The sequence below is a fragment of the Athene cunicularia genome (genome assembly GCF_003259725.1).
Source record: "Athene cunicularia isolate RWA chromosome 1 unlocalized genomic scaffold, athCun1 chr1_part1, whole genome shotgun sequence".
NCBI lineage: Eukaryota > Metazoa > Chordata > Aves > Strigiformes > Strigidae > Athene > Athene cunicularia.
Genome location: NW_020799091.1, coordinates 22,130,179 through 22,154,442, shown reverse-complemented (window position 1 = coordinate 22,154,442; position 24,264 = coordinate 22,130,179). Strand labels below are relative to the sequence as shown.

General features: G+C 46.6%; 1 protein-coding gene across 14 annotated transcripts in view; it reads right to left on the bottom strand.

The window, feature by feature from the left end:
* Positions 1-24,264, bottom strand: part of LOC113486553 — a 69,693-nt gene that overhangs the window by 5,067 nt on the left and 40,362 nt on the right. For 6 of the 14 annotated variants that reach the window (XM_026860643.1, XM_026861222.1, XM_026860805.1 and 3 more), the window contains exons 1-2: positions 11,093-12,115; positions 10,376-10,540 (exon numbers count right to left, since the gene is read on the bottom strand). In XM_026860643.1, coding sequence (XP_026716444.1) covers positions 10,376-10,540; positions 11,093-11,388 — 461 coding nt within the window. In that variant the 5' untranslated portion in view covers positions 11,389-12,115. Of the gene's footprint in view, positions 1-3,548; positions 5,076-6,865; positions 7,044-9,806; positions 10,043-10,087; positions 12,116-12,557; positions 12,658-18,472; positions 18,652-24,264 lie in introns of those variants that run through there. The other 8 variants (XM_026860886.1, XM_026860722.1, XM_026861059.1 and 5 more) reach the window with 8 other exon arrangements.

The window sequence follows — 24,264 nt, the reverse complement described above, 5'->3', positions numbered from 1 at the left end:
CCCAACGCTTTTCCTAATAAACTGTGGGAGAAAACTTAACTTTCAGCTGCTCAGACAAAGTGTTTGAGTCCCACCAGCACTTTCTCTTGTGTCCTCACTCAAGCTGTGTGAGCGCCGACCAGAGGAAAAGCCACCCTGGGCACAGCTGCCTCAGCCCCTGAGCATTGCTGAGCTCCAGGGCGCTGGGTCCCTGGGCACCGAGCCCAGGCAGCCCGGGAGTACTAACAGCCGGGCAGGCAAGCTCAGAGACTTCAGACAATTTTGGTAAGATTCCTCACATCTTTACTTCTTTTTTTTTTTAAAAAAAAACCCTTTCCATTCTTCCATTGAAAATTCCCTGGAAAAAAAGAGAGTAAGGATGTATTTTTGTTTCCATGGTTTGCATACAAGGAATCTGGAGGGAAGAAAATTTATATGATGTGACTTTCTCCCTAAGGTATCTACTGCACATGCGCTTCCTGAGAACATCTCTTGTCCCCTCAGCCATTAGGGCTCACATGAGGAGCCCAGACCCCGTCCTCTTCCTGTGTGGTGAGTGCATGGTCCGTGTCCATGGCACACAGCACTTGGGGAGATCACTTGTGGAGTGTAGGATTAATCAACTGTTTGGTGAAAGCATTTTTAAAAAGAAGTAATTGGGAGAACTTGCTGCTAGGCACTGGCTCCTGCTTTCTGGGGCTCTGGGGCTGGGGATGTGGTCCAGATCTTTGTGATTCCTGCCTGAGGATGAAGAGAAGAAAGTGCTAGTATATGAAGAGATATTTTGAAAGGTCTGTAACATCTTCTGCCAACATCTTTTTTGAATCAGCCCTGCGTGAACAAGCAAGAGCCCAGGAGAACCATGTCATACTTGCAGGAGATCCAGGCTCACTGGGGTGCAGCTCTGCATGGGATGAGGGATGGAGGGCTGCCACCACCAAGGGAGCATCACCTTGCTTTCCCTCTGCCCTGACTTGGCCTGTCCCCTCATCCCTTTGTGAGGTATCGAAATACCTCTATAGGGAACCAAAGAGCAAAACTGAGCCCTCCTTGATCACCATACATGCTTAGGTCCCCAAATCCCTAACCCCAAAGAACACCTTTGGCAAAAAGACAAGAATCAAAGGCGGAAACTCCCCTCCTTACACCAGTTTGCATCTCCCAAAATGTGTTGTTGACAGGCAGCCTGCTGGCAGCAGGACCACAAACCAGCTGGGCAGCAGGAGGCACTGACAGGAAAGGCAGCACTGCCCCGCTGCAGTGTGCTGAAGGGTGATGGCACTGGCATGTCGAAGGAGGCAGGCAGAAAGCAAGAGAAGCAGGTAATCATATGAAAAGATTAACCAATTTAATATGTCTTGCTCCTCAGTCTTTGGTACACCTTCTTTGCTCCATTCAGTGTCATGGCCATGGGTGTCCTCTCAGGGGGGATTTTTGGAGTAGATGGAACTGGACGTGCTCTGACCTCCAGGAGGTGAGTTACCAAGTGGCCCTCTCCCCCTATGACATCCCAAACTGAATTCCTCCTGGCACTCTGAGGAACAAGCTTCAGGGACAGTCACAAAGGGCTGGAGCTGGGGGTGGCAGTGGGGTTGAGATGGCATACTGGAAATGTAAAGCACAACCACATACTGAATCCATCTGGTCACCCTCCTCCTCATGGCACATCACCTTCTCCCCCCCTTACGCCCCTTGGTCACAATGGAGACCTCAGGGACAAGGACAGCTAATGGAGGGCAGTGGTGAGAAAAGAGGAGCAACAGGGGGGACAGATAAGTTATTTCTTTTAAGGAACACCTGACTTTACCCCGATAAAACCAGTGCAATGCCAGCAGATCCCATGTTCAAAAGATACCCCAAGAGTGTTGCTGGATCACAGTGCTCATTTTCCCCTGTAAAGCTGCTGTCTGAGTGAGGGCAGCTGCCTGTTTGGCTCCTTTCCCCCTGCAAAGCTGTACCTGTGCTTTGTAGGTGTGTTGTGTATTTAATTCTGGTCTTTGCAATGGGATCCACTGTAGCAATCCCCTTCCTGTGCATGCAGCCCATTTTCTATCTCCACCGGATCAGGTCCTGGGCTTCAAAGCACACGGCAAGCAGTGTCCCGTTTTATTATACGGTCATAAAGCAATGGCCCTTCTCTGGTTCCGTATACATAATAAATAGTAGTTATATTTGTAAATGGAGGCCTGCCAGAGACTTTAAGTACAAGACGTGAGATTTACTCTGAAAAAGGAAGAAGAAAACAAGAATCCTGACAGCTTTCTACCTGGCTGTGCAGCTGCACTGAGAAAGGTGCCCTGCAGATCAAAGAGAACACACTCCTGTTCTCCCCAGGTGCCGCAGCGCCTTGCCTGTTAGACCAGATATTAGTTATCAGGCAGCAATGCTATGGACAGCTCAAATGTGCACTTTGCTCTTCAGATGCTTTGAAAGCCAGAAGGATGCCAGGTTAGATTTAGAGAAGCACATATGGATGCGTTGCCTTCTCCAGCCTTGCACTGTTCCTTAAAATCCTCTGTTGCTCTGGATGAAGACAGACAGCACAGCTGTGGACAATCACAGCTGTAGAAGCATAATTGCAATTGCTGTCTGAGAGCTGCTTAGTGCTTCTGATAATCCTTGAGACCTGCAGTGAGTGACTACAGTACAAACAGAGAGTATTTGGGGGCAGAGATACAGTATATGAGCAACTCTGCAGAAGGACTGGAAAAAAATGCCTCTAACCTTTCAGTGTTTACATTTCACTGAAGGAAAAGAGTCACAAGCACAAGTCCAGACTGAAGTCCAGATTTCCCCACTCTGGGATTTCAATCACTTGGAAAGCATCTCTGAGGCAAAGTCCTATACAATGGCCTATCCTTAAAGGCTGAGATGCCACCATAGCTCAGCTCTCAGCCTAGTCACTGGATAGAATTGCATCACCAGTCCACTGACAGCATATCCCACCAGTTCATGTTTAAAGGGGTGTTCAGCTTCTGGGGAGGTAACGGGAAGGTGACGGCAGTGAAGTCTCATGTCAGTGTCAGGAACAACTGTGTTTCAGCAAAACCTCCCTCTAAACCCCATACACTGTGTAACAGATGGCACATCTGTTTCTATTTCCACTATGATCTCACTAATCACTTTTTAAGAATCTAGCATTCAGGGTTAATCAACATGAGCTGAATTACAGTAAAGGTTCCTGCAGCAATGGAAAAATCCCATGCAACTCTCTTTCCCCAAGTTATCCTCTTGGATAGCGGGGTTTATCCTCTGCCTGAATTCTGCCCAAAGCACTGTGATCCCTGCAAAGCCAGGGCCTCTTTCCAAAGAGCTTCTGACTCTTCTAAGTCTTTGTCTATTTGACAAGGCAGGTCTGCCAATAGTTGATTTTTCTGTTCAGCAGTCAAACAATCATGATAGAGGTGAATAAACATGTTACAGGTCAACACCAAAACCCTCACAGGAATGAAAAGGTGGATTCCCAAGGAGATCTTGTCTTCAGCTGCAAGGCTGATGAAGAAAAGCTATCATCCACTGTAATCCACTGCCTAAAACATCAAAGGCTCAAAGCACCTAAGATGCAAGTTCAAGACCCTTCTGTTTCTCATACAGAAAAAGATTTGAAAAAAGGTTTCCTAGAAGCAGCATCACACTGGGTGTGCCAGGCAGCACTGGGGCCACATTGGAGCTGGAGCGCAGCAAGGCAGGAGACTGGCTTAGCCTGATGGTGCCTACGCTGCACAGTAAAAGCAGGCCAGGGCAGTGTGGCAGTGCTGGGCTCACAGACACTGCAACTACAGCTTGTCCCTGCAGAGAAAGTTTGTCTTGGAAACAGCTACTTGGAGTGATACAACTCCTAGCCTGAGAGTTAGCAGAGAGTCCAGTGGAGAATAAGCAGAATCCCAGGGCTAGAGTCCATCCCCTCTTTGCTGGAGATGTAGACATGCCCATCAGATGTACCTACACTGTCAGAAACAACTTTCCAGATGACTCACGGGGCCTCATCCTTGATTGTGCCCATTGTGTCCGTTAGCACATGCCCATGTTCTCCTCTAGAGTTGGACAAGCAGTTTCCTCCAACCCTCAAGAAGCACTACTCTGGGTACAGCTACTCCCTTCCCTCCTCCAGCATGGTCCCTCCAGCCTTTCCATCCTTCAGCTCTCCTGAACACTCTCATGCCTCAGTCTAGGGCATGCAACACACCCTGACTGCTTTACACTATGGAAACCCAACACTAGTGAGCTACAGCGTCGTCTTCATTATCCTGCGCATTTTGAGCTGAGATGAAAGAAAAAAAAAAACAAAAAAAAACCTACAAAAATACTAGGTCTCTCTTGGGTCCATAGGCACAACATGCAGGGACAAGCTGAGCTGTAGTCAAGTGCCATGTCATGCAGCCAAGGCCAACCTACTTTACATGGGCTGGCCCTGAGCAGAGTGAACACAACCACTCTCAACCACTACCTCCTGGCTCCCAGCTCTCTGGGGCAGGCAGTGTGGCCTTGTAGATAATCTGCTCTATCTGGTCCAATAAACAACATAAATAAATAATTTATACCACATTATACCCTGAGCAGGAGGATTAGGAGAGCCCTGTTGCAAGCTGACCCACAGCCTGTGGTTTGGCCGCGATCTTAAAGTGTAGCACATGTCAGGTAAATCTTCACTGCTGTTGAGGTAGAGAGGGCCTTCAAACATCTCTCCCCAGTGTTACTTGTCTGGACTTTCTTGTGATATCAGCTTCAAAAAAAGTCAATAAACATGTCTTCAGAAATATCAAAGCAAGACATTTTGATCTTTCTAATTTTATAGGTTAAATCCGATCAATGTATTGCACTCCTATTGGCAGATAGTTCTCATCAACCAGAAATTGTGCTTTTCAACTGTTCTTCAGAAATCCTTGGCTCTACTTGGGCCCCCCCTCCCACTGCCACAGGAGAGGGCAGAGAGGTTGTAGGTAATGCTTGGTGTACGGATCACCTCTGCTCTGGCTCTAAAGTAGCCACCAGCTGGTCTCACCCTCTGCCAGCTCTTCTGCTTGGACACAATGAGGTTCTTCAGTACTCTCCATCTCTTGCTGTGGGCAGCTTCTTCCTCAGCCGCATCTCTCCCGCTGCCATGTAAATATTTGGTTATGTAATTTAATTTCCATATTGAGGATTTTTAGCTGTTATTGGTGTTTCTATGTCCTTGCTTTCAGGACACAAATCTTTATGATCCCATCAGGTTATACCACCTATTGTCTGTCATATTGTAAACACCTTCTTAGGAACAGGTACAAACACAGCAACAATAATTTTTGTTATCAGGACATGACAGTGGGTCTCCATGGGTGGCTTGACTGAGAACAGCCACATGTCCTCTGAGGACACACTACTTGGCCCTGATTTTTTGCTGCATCCATCACCATATGCACCAGCATCAGTCAGCAGGGTCCCACAAAGCCCACTGGAGCCATTACAGGCCATTAAAATGGCAGCCTTGGCACCTGTAGGGCTAGCACTGCCTGCAGGGTTTGAAAGACATGCATTCCTGGTTGTGCTCCTTTTAAAGCTGACTTGTTTTAGGAGGAATTTCACAGTGCGCAGCTGGCAGTGGCAGCCAGCAGACACAACAGTGTCCGGGCTCCACTTTGAGATCTTCAAGAGTCTCTGGGGCTGCTGGGGGACTCCTGGAGCCCTTTGAGGACCACTTGGGTGATGCTGTGGTTGAGGATGCTGCAGCCTCCAATGGGGCCTGGCCAGCCCCTGCCGTGCCAGCAGCCTCGGCCCAGGTTGAGCTCCTGAAAGAAGGTGAAGCTCTACAAAGTTGGGGCTGAGGGACACGGGGGACCTCCCGCCAGGGTCAGGGAGATGCTTGGCTGCCCCAGCCCCTCAGCAGAACCTGGAGGATGTGGCAAGTGGCAGCAGCGGGAGATTCCCTGCTGCAGGGGAGAGAGGCCCCCATCTGCTGACCCAGTCTGGCATCGAAGGAGGTTTGCTGCTTGCTGAGGCTCTGGTTTTGCTTTTCCATGAGGCCACTAATGAAATGGCCAGGGGAGACCTGGAGTACATCAAGCATAGCTACATGTCTCAGGGGGTGAGTGCCAAGGCCGTGGGGTCCCTGCTGTTTTTCTCCTCAATGCTGCTGTTGATGGGGAAGGGCTTCAGGAGGAGTGGATGTATCCTGTGGTGCAACTACTGGTTGTGAAGCTGCTGTTAACAAGGATTTTGTTTTTATTACTATGGGAGTCTCTTTGAGGATTGAGGACTACTGGGAAGGGATGGGATCCATCTCACCAAATGGGACAAAAGTAGGCCAGCAGACTGGCCAACCTGCTGGGGAATAACTTCAACATAGGAACAATGGGGGAGGGAGTTGGCAACCCACCATCATGTAGGAAGTGCTGGACCAGGTTGGCAAGGGAAGGGTTCAGTGTGATGCAGACAGGAGACACATCATAATCAACAAAACAGGGATGGAGGGAGAACCTCAAGGCTACCTACATAGATGAGGAAGTCCCTATGGGAGAACTTCATGGTGGAAACTCTCACACGTATTCTGGGAAATCAGCACGACTGGGTGCCTCTCTGAAGTGCCTGCACACTAATGCGCGTGGCATGGGGAACAAATAGGAGAAATTAGAGGTCTGTGTTACATTGCAGGGATACAATCTCATTGCGATCATGAGTTGTGGCAGAACAGCTCCCTGCTATGGATGTTGCCAGGAATGGACACAGGCTCTACAGCAAGGAGAGGCTGGGTAGACTAAGTGGGGGATTCCCTTGATTTGAGGGAACAGTGGGAATGCATGGACCTCTGCCTTGGATGGATGAGGAGCCAGCTGAGAGCTTATGGGTCAGGATAAGTGGACAAACAAACATGGATGACATTGTTGTGGATGTCTGCTGTAGACCACCTGATCAGGAAGAAGTAGTTGAGGTCTTCTTGAGGCAACTGGAGGAAGTCTCATGTTTGCAGGCCGATGAGGACGTGGGAGACTTCAACCATCCCAATATCTGCTGGAAGGGCAACACACCAAGGCACAAGCAATCCAGGAGGTCTCTGGAGCACACTGATGATAACTTTCTGACACAGGTGACTGAAGAGACCACAAGGGGAGATGATTTGTTGGACCTCAGAATCACAAACAAGGAAGAAATGGTCAGGGATGTGAAGGCTGGGGTGGCTTTGGCTGCAGTGACCATGACATTGTGGAGTTTAGGATCATGAGAGGAGGGAGTATGGCAAAGAGCAGGATCACAACCCTAGATTTCAGGAGACTTTAACCTTTTCAGACTACTGCTTGGAAGAATCCCATGGGATACAGTCCTGGAAAGCAGAAAGGTCCAGTGAAGCTGGTTGATTTTCAGAGATCACCTTCTACCAGCTCAAGAATGGTCTATGCCCAGATACAAGACATCAAACCAAGGCAGCAGGAGGCCTGCATGGATGAGCAAGGTAGTCCTGGCAGATCTCAAACACAAAAAACCCAAGGGTGGAATCAGAGTCAAGTAACCCTAGGAATATTATAAAGACACTGTTGGAGTGTGCAGGGATGGAGTTAGGAAAGCCAAAGCCCACATGATGTTGAATCTGGTGAGGGACATGAAGGGCTTCTATGGCTAGAAAATATGGGACTGCTGCTGGATGGGGAAGAGGGGACCTGGTCATGCAGAACATGAAGGCTTAGTGAGGAGAAGGTGCTGACTGGGAGAAGTCATTTTGTTTTTATGAAAGGGAATCCATGCTTAACCAACTCCCCAACCTTCTATGATGAGATGACCAGCTTAGTGGATGAGGGAATAGCAGTGGATGTTGTTTACTCAACTTTAGCAAGGCTTTTGACACTATCTCCCATCCGCATAAGTAAAATGATGAAGTATGAGCTAGACAGGTGGACAGTGAGGTGTGTGGAAAACTGGCTGAACTGCCAGGCTCAAAGGGTGGTGACCAATGACATGAAGTCCAGCTGGAGGCCAGGCACTGGTGGAGAACCCCAGGGTCAATAATGGGTCCAATACTTTTTAACATCCTCATTAATGACCTGGATGTTGGGATAGACTGCACCCTCAGCAAGTTTGCAGAGGAGGAGGGAAGTAGGGGTTGATGCACCAGTTGCCTGTGCCACCATTCAGGGGGACCTCAGCTGGCTGGAGAAAAGGGATGACATCAATCTCATCAAGTTCAGTGAAGGGAAGACTCCTGCCCCTTGGAAGAAACAGCCCCATGCAGCAGTCCACACTGGGAGCTGACCAGGCTGACAAGCAGCTTTGCAGAGAGGACCTGGGGCTCCTGGTGGACAAGCTGTCCATGAGCCAGCAATATGTCCTTGTGGTAAAGCAGGCCAACAGCCTCCTCAGCTACATTAGGAAGTCACTAGCAGGTCAAGGGAGGTGATCCTGCCTATCTGCTCAGCACTGGTGGTGCTGTGTCCAGATCTGGGCTCCCCAGTACAACAGAGACATGGACATACTGGAGTGAGTCCTTCAAAGATGCTTAAGTGACTGGGGCAACTGAATAAGGAAAGGCTCAGCAAACTGGGGTTGTTGACCCTTGAGAAAAGAAGGTTCAGGGAGGATCTTAACTATGTGTTGAAGCACCTGATGTTGGGAGAGAGTAAAGAAGATGGAGCTAGGCTCTTCTCAGCAGTGCCTACTGACATGACAAGAGGCAGTGAGCACAAACTGAAATACTTTTTTACTGTGAGGGTGGTTGATCAACAGAAGATGTTGCCCAGAGAGGTTGTGAAGTCTCCTTCCTTGGAGATACTCAAAACCTCACTAGACATGGTCCTGGTCAACCAGCTTTGGCTGACCCTACCTGAGCAGGGGGCTTGGCCTAGGCAATCTCCAGAGGTCCCTTCCAACCTCAACCATGTTGTGATTCTTTGAGTTTCGTTTTAAATCTCCAGCAGAAAGCACAGTTATTTTCCAGTATTCCATCAATTCTCACCTCAGTACAGGAAATCTGGCTTTCAAGCCCAACAGCACATTGAACCTTTACCAAACCTGTGAGCCCAGAGTTTCAGGAGAGCTTTAACAACATAACAAACAAAGGAGGTACAAAAGGTGCCATGCAAGTCAGATGTTTCTACTACAATAACCATACGATCAGAAGTTTCTCAACCAAAAGCATTTGCTGTCAGGACAGAGTGGAGCCAAGTCAGCCTGATTCAGGTTTTTAGAGTCAATTTTATAGTGTCAGAAGGAGTTACTTAGTGCCACCCAGTGTTGACAGCTAGAAAAAGGAAGGTTTAAATATGGTTACAGCTGGGTGTAGCCCAGTGAAACGGGAAAAATATCCCTACTCTTGCTTTCTGTATCAGGAGTGAGTAATTCCACAGAAGCTGTGCAGCACCGAGGTCCAGGAGACAGCTGTCGTGCAGCTGAAATGTGGCTTATCCGTCTTGTTAAAAAAAATCTTCCACCTTTTATATTCACCTTTCAAAGAAGCTAATCAGTTTAAGAGGTAGATGGCCTCTTTTGTTACAAGACTCACTCCTCTAGTCTGATATCAGTCTAAAAAGCCGTGCTGACTTTTCTGGTTAGTTGTTCAGAAATTTAGACAAGAAACAATTATGTAAGAGGTGTCTCTTTCCTAGGATAAATAGAGTACAGTTAAAACATTACCTTTTTCCCTCTTTATCTCAGATGTTGCATGTGACCTGCCTTTTCCTTGAAGTCTTCCAAATTACATGGGATCTCACATATATCAGACATGGAAATAAATACTCTTCCAGTTATGATCTTTGGATGATTGAATAATTGCTCTTACACTTTTGTCCTTCAAAAGATTATATAAAGCTGGTTAAGTGTCACAGTGCCATTTAACAGACAAGGAAAGAGAGGTGCTGAGCAGGCATTGTCCTCCCCATCGCAGCAGAGAGCTGGGACCTGGCCAGGAGGGGATGGATGAGACCCAGAGCCCAGAACTCAAGTGAGAAAGAGAGTAAGGGGAAAACAAGGCACTGAGATGACTCAAACCTGCCAGACACTGGTGGTTGAGTGGATCCCAGGGTGGTGGTTTCACCTGTAGTGGCCATGGCAGAGAAATCCTCCTTCTAGGATTCTGGGGTCCTTTACTCTGCCTCGAACTAGTCTTGTTGCCCAGAAAAAAAAGAAGACAACAGCAATCTGAGTGGTTCTCTGCTGGTTTTTTATTTCAGCCCTTAGAAGACAGAGGTTCAAGGAGAGACTGACACAGGAGTATCTCACATTGATACAACAAAAACCAACAGCAAAATGAAGGGCGGTTGCGCTCTGAAGCAACCTCCCCTCCATGAGGTGCCATGCTGGTTATCCATGTTTCTGGGTGGGAGTAATCCCTACTGGCATTTTTACTTTTTTCTCCCACCCATGGAGCCATCTCCCAGTCACACAGCCAATTCCTTGGATTTGTGCCTGCTGAAAACAAGCTTGCTTTCTCACTTACCTTTCACTGAGTGCTGGGAAACAGGCCAGGCAGTGCGGCCGCAGGTCACGTGCTGAAAACTCCTCTTCTGTGGGGCCAACACACTCAGGGTGGTTTTTTCTTCTCTTCCACAAGGTCCCACAAGGTTCCTGGAGGACCTGGGAGCTGGGCTGGCTCTGCTGGCTCCTGTAGGAAGACCTCTACAGTCATTAATTACATCTGCATGTCTCACTAGGGCCCCACATGTCCTAGGTGCTCTCCACAGCTATGAGATTCCCTGTCCTCCTCCGACAGAGCTCACAGTTTAAAACCCAAGGTGGAAAATCACTAATTCCTTGGGACGACTGCTCAGATGTGCCTCAGGAATTCATGAAAAAGAGAATTTTCCTGAAGAAGGGCCACAGGACACTGTGTGTACAGAAAGAGTTGGGCGGAGGAAGGAGACCAGACAAATACAGCATTCATGGAAATATATCCATGTGCATCCCCTGAGTTAGGAAGGTTTACAATGACAGACAGTCCCTGCTCCAAAGGTTTTACAGTCCCAGTGATCAGGATGAAATAGCAGGAAGGGGAAAGGCAGAATCAGGAGACCTGGGGGTCCCTATGTTACATAGAGCAATTCTGCTCAGTTCGCAGGTCTGAGGCATTTTTAAGCCTATAAATAAACTGGGAACGTTAATGATGCCATTAATCTCCATTGGCTGACGTCCCAGCTATTTTCAGTGGCGAGGTTACCTTGCCTCTCCCAGCAAAAGTAGGTCTCGAGGGGAGGGTTGGGCGGGCAGTGAGGACGGATGCCGTGTGCCCGAGGCCTGGGGCCACCGCCCTCGGCGGGAGGACACTGCTGCCGTCGTTGTCAGCGCATCAGGAGGAGGTGTCCCAAGCACTAACCCTCCTGGCTCCCTGCCTAGAGGGAAACACACAAAAACAGTCGTCAGGTGATAAATGACGGGGAAAAGTGCTCCCAGCTGCAGAGGGAAGTGAATGACTGCTCCTGCCTGCAGCCCCTGCAGCGGAGACCCTGTCTTCATCTCCTGCAAGGAGATAACCCTGATGGAGACCCTCTGCTCCTCTGGGCCTCCTGGGAGCCTGCTCCCTCACCTCTGCCTTTCCAAAGACAGAAAGTGGCAGGGCTCATAGCTACTGGAAAGGGGGGAGCATAGGAGGGGACAGGCCAGGGGGCCCCAGAACACTAGCCTAGGGCAGGGAGTGGCTGGGGTGCAGGTCTCTGGGGAGAACAAGGTCTAACCTGAGAGAGCTTCTTGCCCATCACTCACACCAATAGTCAGTGCTTCCCTCACAGTCAGAGAGAAAAGATGTCCCTTTCCTTTCTACCCAGGGAGAGCAGGAATGTCATAAATTCAGACGGTAAAAGGTTCTTTTCCTCCTTCCCACAAACACCAGGGGAAAAAATAAAGAGGTGGATACATGTTGCTTTTCCATTCTTGTATAAAGCTGGTTTGAGGCAGATCAATATATAGGTGCCCCAACGCATCCTTGCATTGTCACATATCGTATGACACAAGAAAAGCTCTTCTCTCTGCTCTTTGCTAAGGTCTCACTGTGGGATCCCCTGAGGAGACCAACCCCAGATCCACATCTGCCAGGGGCGAGAGTGGCCCAACATCTGCCCTCAGTGCTCACACTGTCCCCAGAATTGATTTGGCTGTAGATGGTATGATCCCAAGGTTCATCTTACAAGTGTACCTTGCTTTTTCTTATTTTGTTATTTCTGTTAAAATATGTCAGGAAAAATTATGTCTTTGAAAACCAAGTCTGCACGCTGCTTTCCTTTGACCTGCCCGCTCAAATTTCCAAGATGGTCAGATACTACCACATGTGGTTAGAGAAATGAATGCTCCTGTACCACCAGATAATAACACTGGCCAAGCTTTTCTTTTATCTTCCGCAACAAGCTCAAGAAGTTGAGACATTTGCTAAGTAATATCACAAAAGAGTTGTTCACACTCTGGTCCCAAGTGACATTTGGCTACTGTAGCTGTTAGAACTTACTCTCCTGAAGCATCCAGTGGCACTGGACTCAGTTTCCCTATCTTCTCAGAAAGCACACACTGTTTTTTGTTCCTTGTGTTACTCAGCGTTGTTTCCCAAATTCTTAATACCTATAGTGGTCTGGATGCCACTTCCTTATAACATATCAGCTAGAAAAAATTAAGAGAAATTTGGGTGGTTTTCTCACCATAACAATGACATTTTGGGGCCAATTTCTCTGTGGAAGATCCAGCCCTCTTGACATGGCTTGCAGCTCACAGATAATGCAACTTGTTCTCCCTCAGGAACTGCTATGAAACACATTTAATTTACTTGGGTTTTGTTGTTTTGCCTCCATTGTATCCAGTGGATGATCTGAAAGCACTGTTAATACTATAGCTTCCACGCTGCAACTGCTGTCTCCTCTCTTTTAGGGGTCATGCAGAATACGACCATTTGAAGGTCTCTGGAGGCCTGGGAAGCATGTGCATGGCATAAGGAGGCAAGGTTTGGTGCTGCATATAGACAAGCAGAGACAACTGGATCCCTCACTGTGCACTGGATCTGTGAAGGGGAGCTATGGCAAGATCTGAGACACCAACCTCAGTGATATCCTACTATACAGTGGAGAGGAAGTTTTCCCCTCCTTAATGAACTTCCATAGTGTCAAGCCATTTTTGCAATGCCTTTGCAAAGACTCCTTTTTGGTCCCTACTGCCCATAACTGGAACTCTAGGGAGCCTCTCAGCCCCACCGCTCACTCAGGACACTGCCCTTTTGGATGTGCTAATGCAGTGCAGCAGGGAGCAGGCACTACAACAATTCTTTGTCTCCACGGAGGTGTCTGTATGTCACATCTCCAGCAGCTTTGGCAGACTCGGTGCAGTTATTATTAACTCCTAATCGCTACTTGCCGACTTTGCTGGGTGGTTGCCAGGATGGGAATTTTCTTTATCAATGGAATTTCATCAGTTGGGTTTGCTTGCTATGCATCAGTTTGTTACATTTAGAGATATAGCCATCTAAATTCTATTGGTATAAACTGAAGCAACATCAATCTCAGACAAGAAGTGTGGAAAAAAAGCCCCTCAAAATCACTGTTTTACTCCCAGTATTCTGTGTCTGGAGAAACAGCATGTTCAACAAGAAACCAGCTTGCAATTGCAATCTGGCACAAGACACACAGAGATACTCCAGACAGACTTAACATTCACCTTGACAAAGTAATCAACTTGTCAAGCAAAGGAAGTCATCGTGGCCAGAGTGGTGATGGAAGGTAACTAATACTCTCCATCTGCAGCATCAGGCAATTAAGGATTTAAAATATTACAAGAGAGGAGAGCTGAAATGTTAGAGAAGAAAACATATATACAGAAGTGGAGACATTAGCAACATGTAAAGGCCAGAAAAATGGGAAAAAAAATGCCAGAAATGTTTCATATTCAAATGAATAACAGCCTCAAATGAAGTGGTTAAAGCTTGTTGCATATGGTAAAAATACAGGCTAAGCCAAGCAAATGGTCTCAGGCTAGTAGCACAGAAGATATTATCTCCCTAGAGCAAAAAAGGCATCTGTTTATTTATCTTGGTTATGAAAATGTCCTTGTCAGATGTTAACCATGTTGAGCTCTCTCTGGGCAGGTCACTTCCTCCCAGCTGCAGAAGAGACTGGTAAACCAACACATGATGCATCTACCCATCCTGAGCAGTCATCCCTGCTCTTCCCAGGAGTGCTAAGCTCCCCAAGCGGTCTCAGAAGTTCCAGTCCTTCCTCAGCCTGGAAAATCCTGCTACAGGAAAATGAGGCTGCTAGTAGTAGCAACACTGGAAGCCTGTGCACCTGTGAAGCCTCACCTGTACAGAATCACTCTGCGGGGACAGGGTTACATAAAAAGTGCCTTTAATGGCAATACTGGCTAAAATAATTCCTTCCTGCTGACCCCGCTGCTCATTCACCCCAGAGCATGGTTCCTGCTGGCACAGCCCTTCCTGGCAACAAGAGGGGAGTGCTGAGAACTGGGGCCCAGACCAGTCTTACATAAAATCCAGCAAAAACTTGTTGCTGTTTAGAAAAGCCCACCAAGCAAAGAAAAAAACCTAACTCTGGGAGTTCCCTGCTTAGCACACCGATGAAGAGGTGATGCACTGCAGCTCAGAGGTAGGAGGAAGCAGCTAGAGCAGCAATGGGCATTGCTGCCAAAGGTTAGTCTCAAACTATGTCCACTGTTTCCACATTCCCAGAAGGAAAGAGCAAAGGGTGACAGTGTCTCAGACAGGCAATAGCTGGAGTGAGGTGGAAGAGCTGAGCCCCGCACCAAGGCTTAAGTGAAACAATGCATGCAACCACTGACTGACAGCACTGGTGTCTCCAGGAAGGTCTGAGGACCCACACCTGATCTGCACCTTTCAGAGACCAACAAAAGCAGTGATTCATCAAAGTCTCTCTTGTTAATGTTGACAATTAACTCTTATATTTGCCTGGGAAAACAGGTCCTGGTGTCTTTCCTCCAGGAGGCTCAGGTACAGAGTAGGGTACACAGAAGTAGTAGCCCATTGTTGCCTTCTGTGGGACCAGGATGATGCTGTGCTGGCCAGGCAAGAAAATTAAATTGCTCCCCTGGTCCTAAGGGAGTGTTGGAGAGACTATGGCATTCAAGAACCCTGGAAATGACCACAGCTATATAAACCTGACATCTCAGTATGCCCTGAAGCAGCAGAGCCTCCTACGGCTGCTGGTCTGAACAGACTGCTTTAGCTAGTTTGGGTTTCTCAGTGTACTAGAGGAGAAATTAGACAGTTGTGAGATTCAGTCTCTAATTAGGTCCCTGTAGTGGTAAGATTGCTTCCTTTATAATCACTCAGTGGGAACTCGTACTTTATCTTCTGTACTCAAATTTTTATTTCTTTCACCCTCGTTTTCTATCTAAAGCCTGCAGTCTCCCAGTTCACTGGATGACAGCTGCAAAAGCCTCTGACATTCACTTTAAGGACATTTCATTTCAGCTGCTTCACATTTCTTTTTGACAAGCTCTTCTAGCGATATTTACTGCAACTAATGAATTAACTCATGGCTGGACCACTCGCTAGTCTTTTCAACCCACACTGGTTTAAATCTTGATTAGCTGGTTTGATTTTTAAATCTCAGAGAATTGCTAAATCCAAGCTGTCCTGCATCACGAGGTGATTGGGAGATTGTTCCCAGTTACACAAAGCAGCAAGCCATGGGCATTAGGCATTAGGCATTTGGGGCAACCCCACCTCTTCAGCAGGTAGCAACCCAGTGTATTAACCAGGGGAAGTAGTTCAGTTCACAGGGAACGTTATTTGGATAGCTGGAAAGACTCTTACTAATTTAAGGGTATGTGAAAAATGATGCAATGCAACATGAACCACATTTCACAAGCATCTTGCACAAGTGATATGAACAAATGCACCTTTCTCCACACTTTTGCAGATCCTCTTTTCTGTTTCTAGCTTCTGAGCACATCCTTAGCAATGAATAGCAGCCCAGAGTTTCAAATTAGGATCCTTATCTGAGTTTCTACATAAAGTTAGTCTGATCTGTATAGATTCTGTCCTCTCAAGTCCCAAGATACTGACAGGGTCTGCAGGTGTTCAGCTGTTGAGGCAGTCAGGTCATTTTTATTTTGCCAACTAACTGTGGGCGTAGGCACCTGATTTTCAGTGATATGACTTCCTATTTTAAAATTCTGGCTTGAAGGTAAGCAGAAAACTGGAATTTGTAGCTCAGAGCCTGGGAACACAATAGTCATGTAGTTGCCTAAGTTCAGGCTGAAAAGCCAACGCACATGGAGGCAACTTGTCAGACAAAACAAAATAGTGAGTTATTAATATCAGAGTCTCAACTGACTTGAGAGTCAAACAATATCAAACAGAAGGTGTCTTCCCTTTTTCCTATTTATCTCTTGCTATTTTAGAAACCAGGGGAGACAAAGAGTTAAAGAGTTTCTCAGTTTGGTGCTACAAGGCAGTGAAATTGAACTGGCAGACTGAACATCACCACAGTAAAGATATGGCATCTCTCTCCTCAAGACTTTAAAGTTTTTGCTGTATTTTTAAACAAATAGGCAACCTACTTTGAAATGATGGAGTGGAACATGACAAAATAACGTAGTGCAATGGCATTCAGGAATTTAGATACAGTGAACAATAAATGAAATGACAGGGGAGGGTAATAGGCTGGCTTGGTATAATTATCTAAGAAAAACGCTGGAACTAAAGAACTTTCTCCTGAGAAAGTGTCATTTGATTTTTAATTAACACAGGTCATTAGTACTACAGTTCCATGTTGTGTCTGCATGATGGTTTACCAAAGCAAGATCAAATTACTGGCAGGGTCCTAGGAGGAAGCTCTAGGGTAAAGGAAAAATACCATACATGTTGGCTTACCACTACACAGTATAGAAATGTGCAAAACTTGCTGGACTCATGGCCCAGCCTCATCAGATCAGCGCATCACACACCAGAGAGCACTTAGCTCTCTGTTTTCACTGCTGCTGAACACAGTATTTTTCTCTCAAACAAGGACAATTTGAAAAATTGCCTTTTCTAAACGGCAACTGGACACAGTCCCTTCGTGAAAGGTGAGACTGAGCAGGAAACCCTGCACTGAAAGCAGCCAGCGATGGCAGAAAAGGAGAGCCAGCCTGTTGGGATGTGGGTTCATTGGCTGCTGGTGGTGCTCTTCTGTGTCTCATCACCACTGTGAAGGTGATGGGGCCAGGGAGCTGCCTTCCTGGCCCCCACAGAGTATTTCACAGAAGATCCATGCTGGTCCCAGGAAAACTGGCACCGGACAGGAAGTTAAATGCAAACCCAAGAATATTTTATTTATTCCAATTTAAAATTGGGCAGGTGATACTTTGTAGTGTAACCTGGCTTTTCTTTAAAAAACAAAACAAAGAATGCTTAACACTAGAAGTAGATATATAATGTCTCTTGCAAAGATTTCCATTCTCTTAGGGAAGCAGGAGATGTGAGGATGCATTTGGAGTGCTCTTTCACTCTTTCAGAGTGTTTGGGGGTTTGGGCCTGTTTCTTTTTTCCCATCCTATCTTGCTGAGTTACAGCCATGTGAAATAAATTTCTAGAAGCAGATCATTCCCACAGAGCCCTATGCCTCTCAATTTACTCCAGAAAAGCATTGTTTGTAGCTTCAGAAGACAAAAATAAATTTTAAAAAGAGGTGCATCTTCTTTTCTGTCTTGGATAAGGCTTCAGCTGCAAATGTAAGGCAAGAGTCACACTTGGGTTTCCACTAGGGTTGCAGATGTCAAACAAAAACATTGAGGATTTCATTGCTACCTCAAGGAAATCTACTGCAAATGGATTTGTTACCTACAGCATTGATGTAAGCAGCATATTTCTCATAGGAAGGTGCATCAGTTAGTTGTCCCCCAACACAGCATCTTTCCTCTCACTCAGGCCACTTTGGGGGTTGTTGAGTGAAGATGGGTACAGCAAACAGCTGCCAGACTCTTAGCCAGAAACTTTTGAGATCATTGCTACAGCCCTTACTAGACTTTAATTGTCCAAGCTTCATCCCTATAAGGGAAAAAAAACCCTGTTCTCTCTTAACAAGAGGGCACAGGAGCACTGGATGACAAAATGGCTGGCCCCACCAGCTGGCAAATGAAATTTCACATTACAGCTGAGTCAAACAGCTTCTTACTGTAGATGAGGACGGGCTCCTCTCCAGCTCTGGTCCCATGCTCCCACTCCTGCCTTTGTCACTTTGCTGACCCCACCCTGAGGACACTGTTTCAAGGACCTAAACCAAAGAAAAATAACTCTACAAACCAAGTAAGTCTTCTGAGTCCCATGCTATTATCTTAGCTGCTAGTCCCTTCCTTGCAAGCAGGGAAAAGAAAAAAGATAAGGAGAGGGCAGATAAAGGCTTGAATCCACAGCAATCCCATACTCTTTTTTTTCCCCCTTTCTCTCTCCAGCTATCACTCCAGCAAGCTCCTGTTTTGCACCTCAGTGCTTCTTGGAGGCCTGGCCTGTTGAGGAAACAAGCTGCTCCCCAGCTCCTCGCCCAGCACACACTGGCCTCTCCTGCACAGAGCAAGTACAGCTCAGAAGGAAGGAATAACCACTCACCTCAGCCTAACCCGGGAAACTGAGTTGGATGCAGGAACTGGGAAGCACTTTCCTCTTGCAATATACCCTGCTGCCAGCACTAGCCAGCCACTCCTCACTGCATAGTCTCTGTAGAACCTGGGATTTACCTGCCCACATGGTCCTAGCAGGTATCCCAGTGATGGATGGCTCCAGCCTGACTTTATGGATGAGGAGGAGGAAGGGAAGAAAAACAGTTTCAGATTAAGTGGAATTAGGCAAGACAAAAGAGTGGTTACTAGGAAAAGAAAATTAATGATATAAAAATAGATATGAAGAGTTTTCATATTTTAAGCAAGAAATGCAAGAGACAGGTGAAATGAGGCAGAGTGGAAGGAAAGCGTTCTGCAGCGTGAATTAGAGAGATTTATAGCAGAACATTAGTTCCCTGTGTAGCTCATGTCAAACATTTCTTTGCATTTGAAAGTTGGCTACGCTGAGCGCTCTGAAGGTTTCCCTTTGGTGTCCAAGGCATACAGTCAAAAGCTAATGCAGAGTGAATCTCTTCAGGGCCTGATATGGCTCTCTCTCATACCATACCTGAATGCCTCACAGACTTTGAAGTATTATTCTCATACGCTTCAGGGGAATGGACGTGCTGTTTTTCCTTGGAGGGGAACAGAGGGGATGGGAGGCAGAGGGGATGGGAGCAGCTCACCCAAGGGAGTCACTGGCAAGGCAGAAACTGGACATAGATCATCTAAGCCTCAAGCTAGCACCTGAACTTCCAGACACACCCTCTTCTCCCCCAAAATGTGAGAAAAGAAGAAACAAAACCAAAGCCATACCACAGTGGTTTAAGTCATTTGAGAGTCCTGGCTGCAACCTCCCACACAGCAATCACCACACAATCCTGGCTGGTTCCACCACTACCATGTTACCTTTCCCCTCTCAGGTTTTCTGTTGCATCTTGACATAAGTTGAGAGCTGCCTGAGGCAGACTGTTTAACCTTCCCCATTACTTTGCATGTGGCATACAGTATCATGGGGTATCTCACAGTTTTGGACTGTGAACTGAGTTTTTGACTCTGGGAGTCAAATTATTTAATGCTTTGTGAAGCCTTTCCATTTCTGCATGCAGCTAAGAGAAGCAATATGTGTGAGCCAGAGCCATCCATACACACCACTCAGGTTTCTCCCTCTCTGCTCATTCTGAGATTTTTGATATTAGGGAGATTTTTTAGGTTGCAGGCAATAGCTCTTGAGGGTGACAAGAATCTGGCTAGTGAGTTAAAACAAGCCTAAAAGACCTGCACACAGCATAGATCACTTTATAGGAATGAGGCCCTGCAAATTTGTTTATGAAAACTCTGATGTCCAAAGTGCTGCTGTGAAGGATTTATGCACTAGAGATGTGAGTATGTGTTCCTGTTCCACTACTGACTATTTCTATGTATCTCCTCTCTTCCTGCCCTTCAAGGCTTTGCTCTGAATATAGGGATGTATACTATTCCTGAGGAGTCTTAGGAGAAAATCTACAGGGTAAAGATTTGCTTCAAAGCAGATCTTCAAACATCTGTTTGTACTTATGGCAAATATTTAGCACACTACAGTGCATAGCTGCCTGTAGCTTCAAGGCAAACGCAAATGCTAAGAGGTATTAAATACTCATAAACATAAACAACATAGCCTGGAGTAGCTTATCGGTTAGGTGGTAATGGGTGGGGAAAGACTCACTGTATATTTAAGGGCCAGTCTTTTTCCCACTGATTTTTTCTGTGTTAGTAATGGGCCAGGGAGAGAAAAACTCTTGTGCATTTTAGCCTGGCAATATTGCTCAGGTCAGTCAGTCCTGACTCGCTCCTGCAGTGGCTCCTGCTTGCTGCTGTACCAGGGTGCAAGGGCAGTCTCTGTCTGGCCACCTTCTTAATTGGGAGAGGAAGGAGACAACCATTAATGGCAGCTCCATTTCTTACAGCAGTATCACCTACTACAGCAGGTTACTCCTATAGTAGAATGGAGATTACAGCTGAAGGGTAAGGGGTAACTTCCCTGGCAGCAGAGGCCTTACTAGTTGGCCATACAGGAGCACTGGGGGGAGCCTCTGGCCTCAGAAGACCATTTGGTTGGAAAACAGATGAGCCACCAAAGGCTAGAGTGGAGCGGAGACACCAGGACACGTACCATTGTCTGAGAAAGAGGTATTGTGATTAAGCTGATAGACATTGGTGGTGTTTTAGCCTCCCACACTCCTTCTAGGTGAATGAGGAGATCATTTGGCTGAAGTCTCTGAATCATCTCCTATGAGGATCAGACAACTGCCAGCCTTGGTGCAAAGAAGGGACAGAAATGTGGGGCAGAAGCTGTAAGGACCTGAACCATAGCAGCAGTGCTGGTCTTGATGGGCTTAAACCATTATGGACAATATCTCGGTATCTCTAGTTCACAGTCTTTTATCTAATCTAATCTCACCTCCTTGGAGATTTCAACTCAAATGCCATTTGAAGCAGCTCTGCCCTGGACATATGTTGTCTCTGCCAACTCTGCTGCAGGGACAGTAATCTGAGCCAGTGGAGCAGTAATAAACAGCTGGGTGGGTCACCTCTTCAGTCACCTCACCATCATTTCCTAGAGCTCATTTGTCAGAGCCCTAAATCACAACACAAACACTAGAAATCAGTCCAAAATGGATATGCCTAGACCACAAAACCTGCAAATTCTCTGAAAACATGAAGTCTAGCCCAATAAAGTGTCTTCCCCGGGAGAGCTAATTTTGGTTCTCCAAGCAAAACAGTGTCAACAAGAAAAGTACTTTTTACATCAATATTTTTGGCAGTATGGAAATATCTTTGTATATTACAAGGTACTTAACTACACGGGCAGAAGTTTCCAATGTAGATCTGCATTCACTTCTGCATTTCTGGAGGTAAGGAGGGCTTTTCAGTTATGTTAGCTAATGCAACTGAGCCAACAGGAATTAAAGCTATGCCCTTTTCTGCCTGTTGAGACATGGTGAAAGAAAGCAGCCACCTTAAATCAAAGGGTCCAGATTCAGGGAGGTGCTCCAGCTAGAAATCAGAAGGCAGTTTACAGATACTTTGATAACTTGAGCTTTTATCATTCCACAGGCCCCCAAGATCAGTTGGTGGGGGCCGAGTGAGTTTCCTCATATGGTGTTTGAAGGCAAAGTCAATCTACATTTGCTTCCCAACAGGCAAGCCCAGGCAGTTACAGCATGTTAGAAAAAGAGGAGATTAAACACAAGTTTTGCAGTGCTACTGTCTGAAAAGATACAATCGATTCTATCATTAGGAGCTTAGGAGTTAGGATTTTAAATCTGATGTAGGCAGCTTTGAAGCACCAGTTTTGTCAAGAATATCCCATGCTTTGTGCTATCTTGAAAACTGAATTGTTTAGCTATTAAAAGAGATTAATGTAATCTCTGTGTCTATGAAATTGGATTTTGAAACCGCTTGCTCACTGCACTATCTCCAGTGCAGTGAATGAAACCTCTGCTCCTATTCCTGTTGCTACAAATTATGGGTCACACCTTGTTTGAACATGGGGCATACTGGCATCTCCAATGGGACAAAGTGCCTGGCAGGCTGCAGAACAAGGCATGTAGCCGGCAGAGTGAGGGAAGCTGTTATTCCCTGGAGGCTGCTGGTAATATACCATGTTGCTTTGGATCTCTCGGTGTGAGCAGGCCCAGTAAGAGGGATACTGAGATGGTGGGAGCAGAGCACATAAGCTAGTCCAGAGATGGGGAAGTGAATGGGTGATCTAACAGGAGTCTATCACAAAACATGCCTCAGCTCAATGGGAGTTACATAAGTGACAGAGCACAACACCTCCAGGGAGTGGCAGATGGAAAATTAAGGGGCACCAAGCTCAGGCTGGAGCTTGGAAGATGAGAAAGGACATTAGGGAAAACATCTCCCAGAGAGGGGGCTGCTCCATCCTTGGAAGTTTTCAAGACTTGGCTAGACAACACCAAGGCTGATATGACCTAGTGTGATAGTCCTGTGTTAATCAGGAGCCTGGACAAGCTTGGGCCTTCAGAGATCTCTCAGTCACACAGGATTGCACAGTCCCTCCCACCTGAGGCAGTACCAGTTCTCAGAGTGATCCCACATCTTGCATGGGGCCACAGTGGCCACAATTTTGAACTACAACAGGTCAGTCTGGGCTCCGGGAAGACAAACATAGTGACACAGGAGATGTGCACATGCACAAGTTGAAGTCCTATGCATCCACTTAGAACAAGAGGTTCTCTTAACCTCAAGAAGAAAATTGACTGTATGCCCAGCTCTGTGAGGACCAGATTGTAACCAATGCCGATGTGTACAAGCTGGGTGTAAAGCAGCATCAAGACAAGGAAAGGACCTCTGACAGTTGTATCACTACGTTGTCCCACCGCACAAATATTCTCCAACATCTTCTGCTCCTCCTGTGGGACATAATGTGCTATCAGTGATGGGGACAAACAACCATCCCAGCCTCGTTATAGACTCCTTGCAAGGTATGTCATGGGATCCTCAAAACAGCATCTCTGAACTCCATGCTGAGGAAGATGCTGGGACACAAGTGAGAAATAAATACAAAGACTGCTGGCCCTACATCTGCCTTTGGAAACTGGAGAGCTCAGAAAAGATGACTGAAATCTGGGAAACCAAAGCTGAGGCTGGTTCTAATGAATCAGGGACAGCAAGGAAAGGCAAAGTAGCTCTGCTGTGTGCTGCATGGCTTCACCTCCTGCTCTTCCACCACATTCTTCTTTTCTTGGCATTCTCCCCTGCCTTTCTAAGGAGAGTAATTTAAAATGGGGGTCATTATCATGTATAGAGTGGAGAAAAAAACAGGTTTCCTCTGCTGGTTTAATAAATTGGCAGCTTCCAAGAAATTAACAGTCAAGGTTAAGAAATCCAAGTCCCTCCTCCAATGTTGCCTGCCCCTCCCACAGCCAGCAGCAGCATATTGTGTTCTCCTCCAATGCACCCTCCACCTCTGAAACACGGCTTGTGGCCCTGTGAACATGGTTTAGCCATGAGTGTTGACAGTCCAGTTGCTTCACTCAGAGGTAAATGGTAGAAGAAGAGATAGATATCCCAGGGTAAGAGGCAATTGCTGGAGGGATTTCTGCTTGTCGACAACTAACCCAGACCATGCCTTCTTGCAGCAGCTTCGCTGACTTGAGGTTCCTAGCTATAGTGACTTTATTCCTGCTTCCACCATGATGTACCCATGCACACCACTCCACGGGCACTTGGGTATCCCTACCCAGAGATTAGCAGCTCCATGCCCCAGACTTTGTAATGTTTGCTAACCCCTTGTATCCTCTGGATGTCCCCTGCCCAGTTCCCCTCTCTTGGGAAAAGGGAACCTATTTGCAGAGTAAATTCATCATAGCAGCACTGGCTAGAGCTTGTGCTGCGACTCTATAGTGTTGCCCTGGGTGGGTAGTGGGTAAAATAGAAACATAGGGTTTTAAAATGGTTATTCATCCCTTTCCGCAGCAGCTGAAAAAATTTCTGTCTTTTTCTGTGTTTTCTGTCTTTCCCATAAGTATCTTTGACTGCAATGTCTTGAGGTACCCTGTCAGTATCAAGGTTGTTGTTAATGGCTGTGGAGGATTTGGTGCTCTTGATACAGGGAAAATAGCAGAAGCAAAAGAAGTCAAATGAGTGGGTGCCTGTGTTCAGTTATGCTTCTGCTGATGCACCTGGCAGAGGCTCCAGAAATGACTGGATAACTAATGGAAGTGCTTGTATAATATGGGGAGCCCCACACCTAAAAGCACCACAGCCACAGGGCATGTCATCACCAGCAGCCAA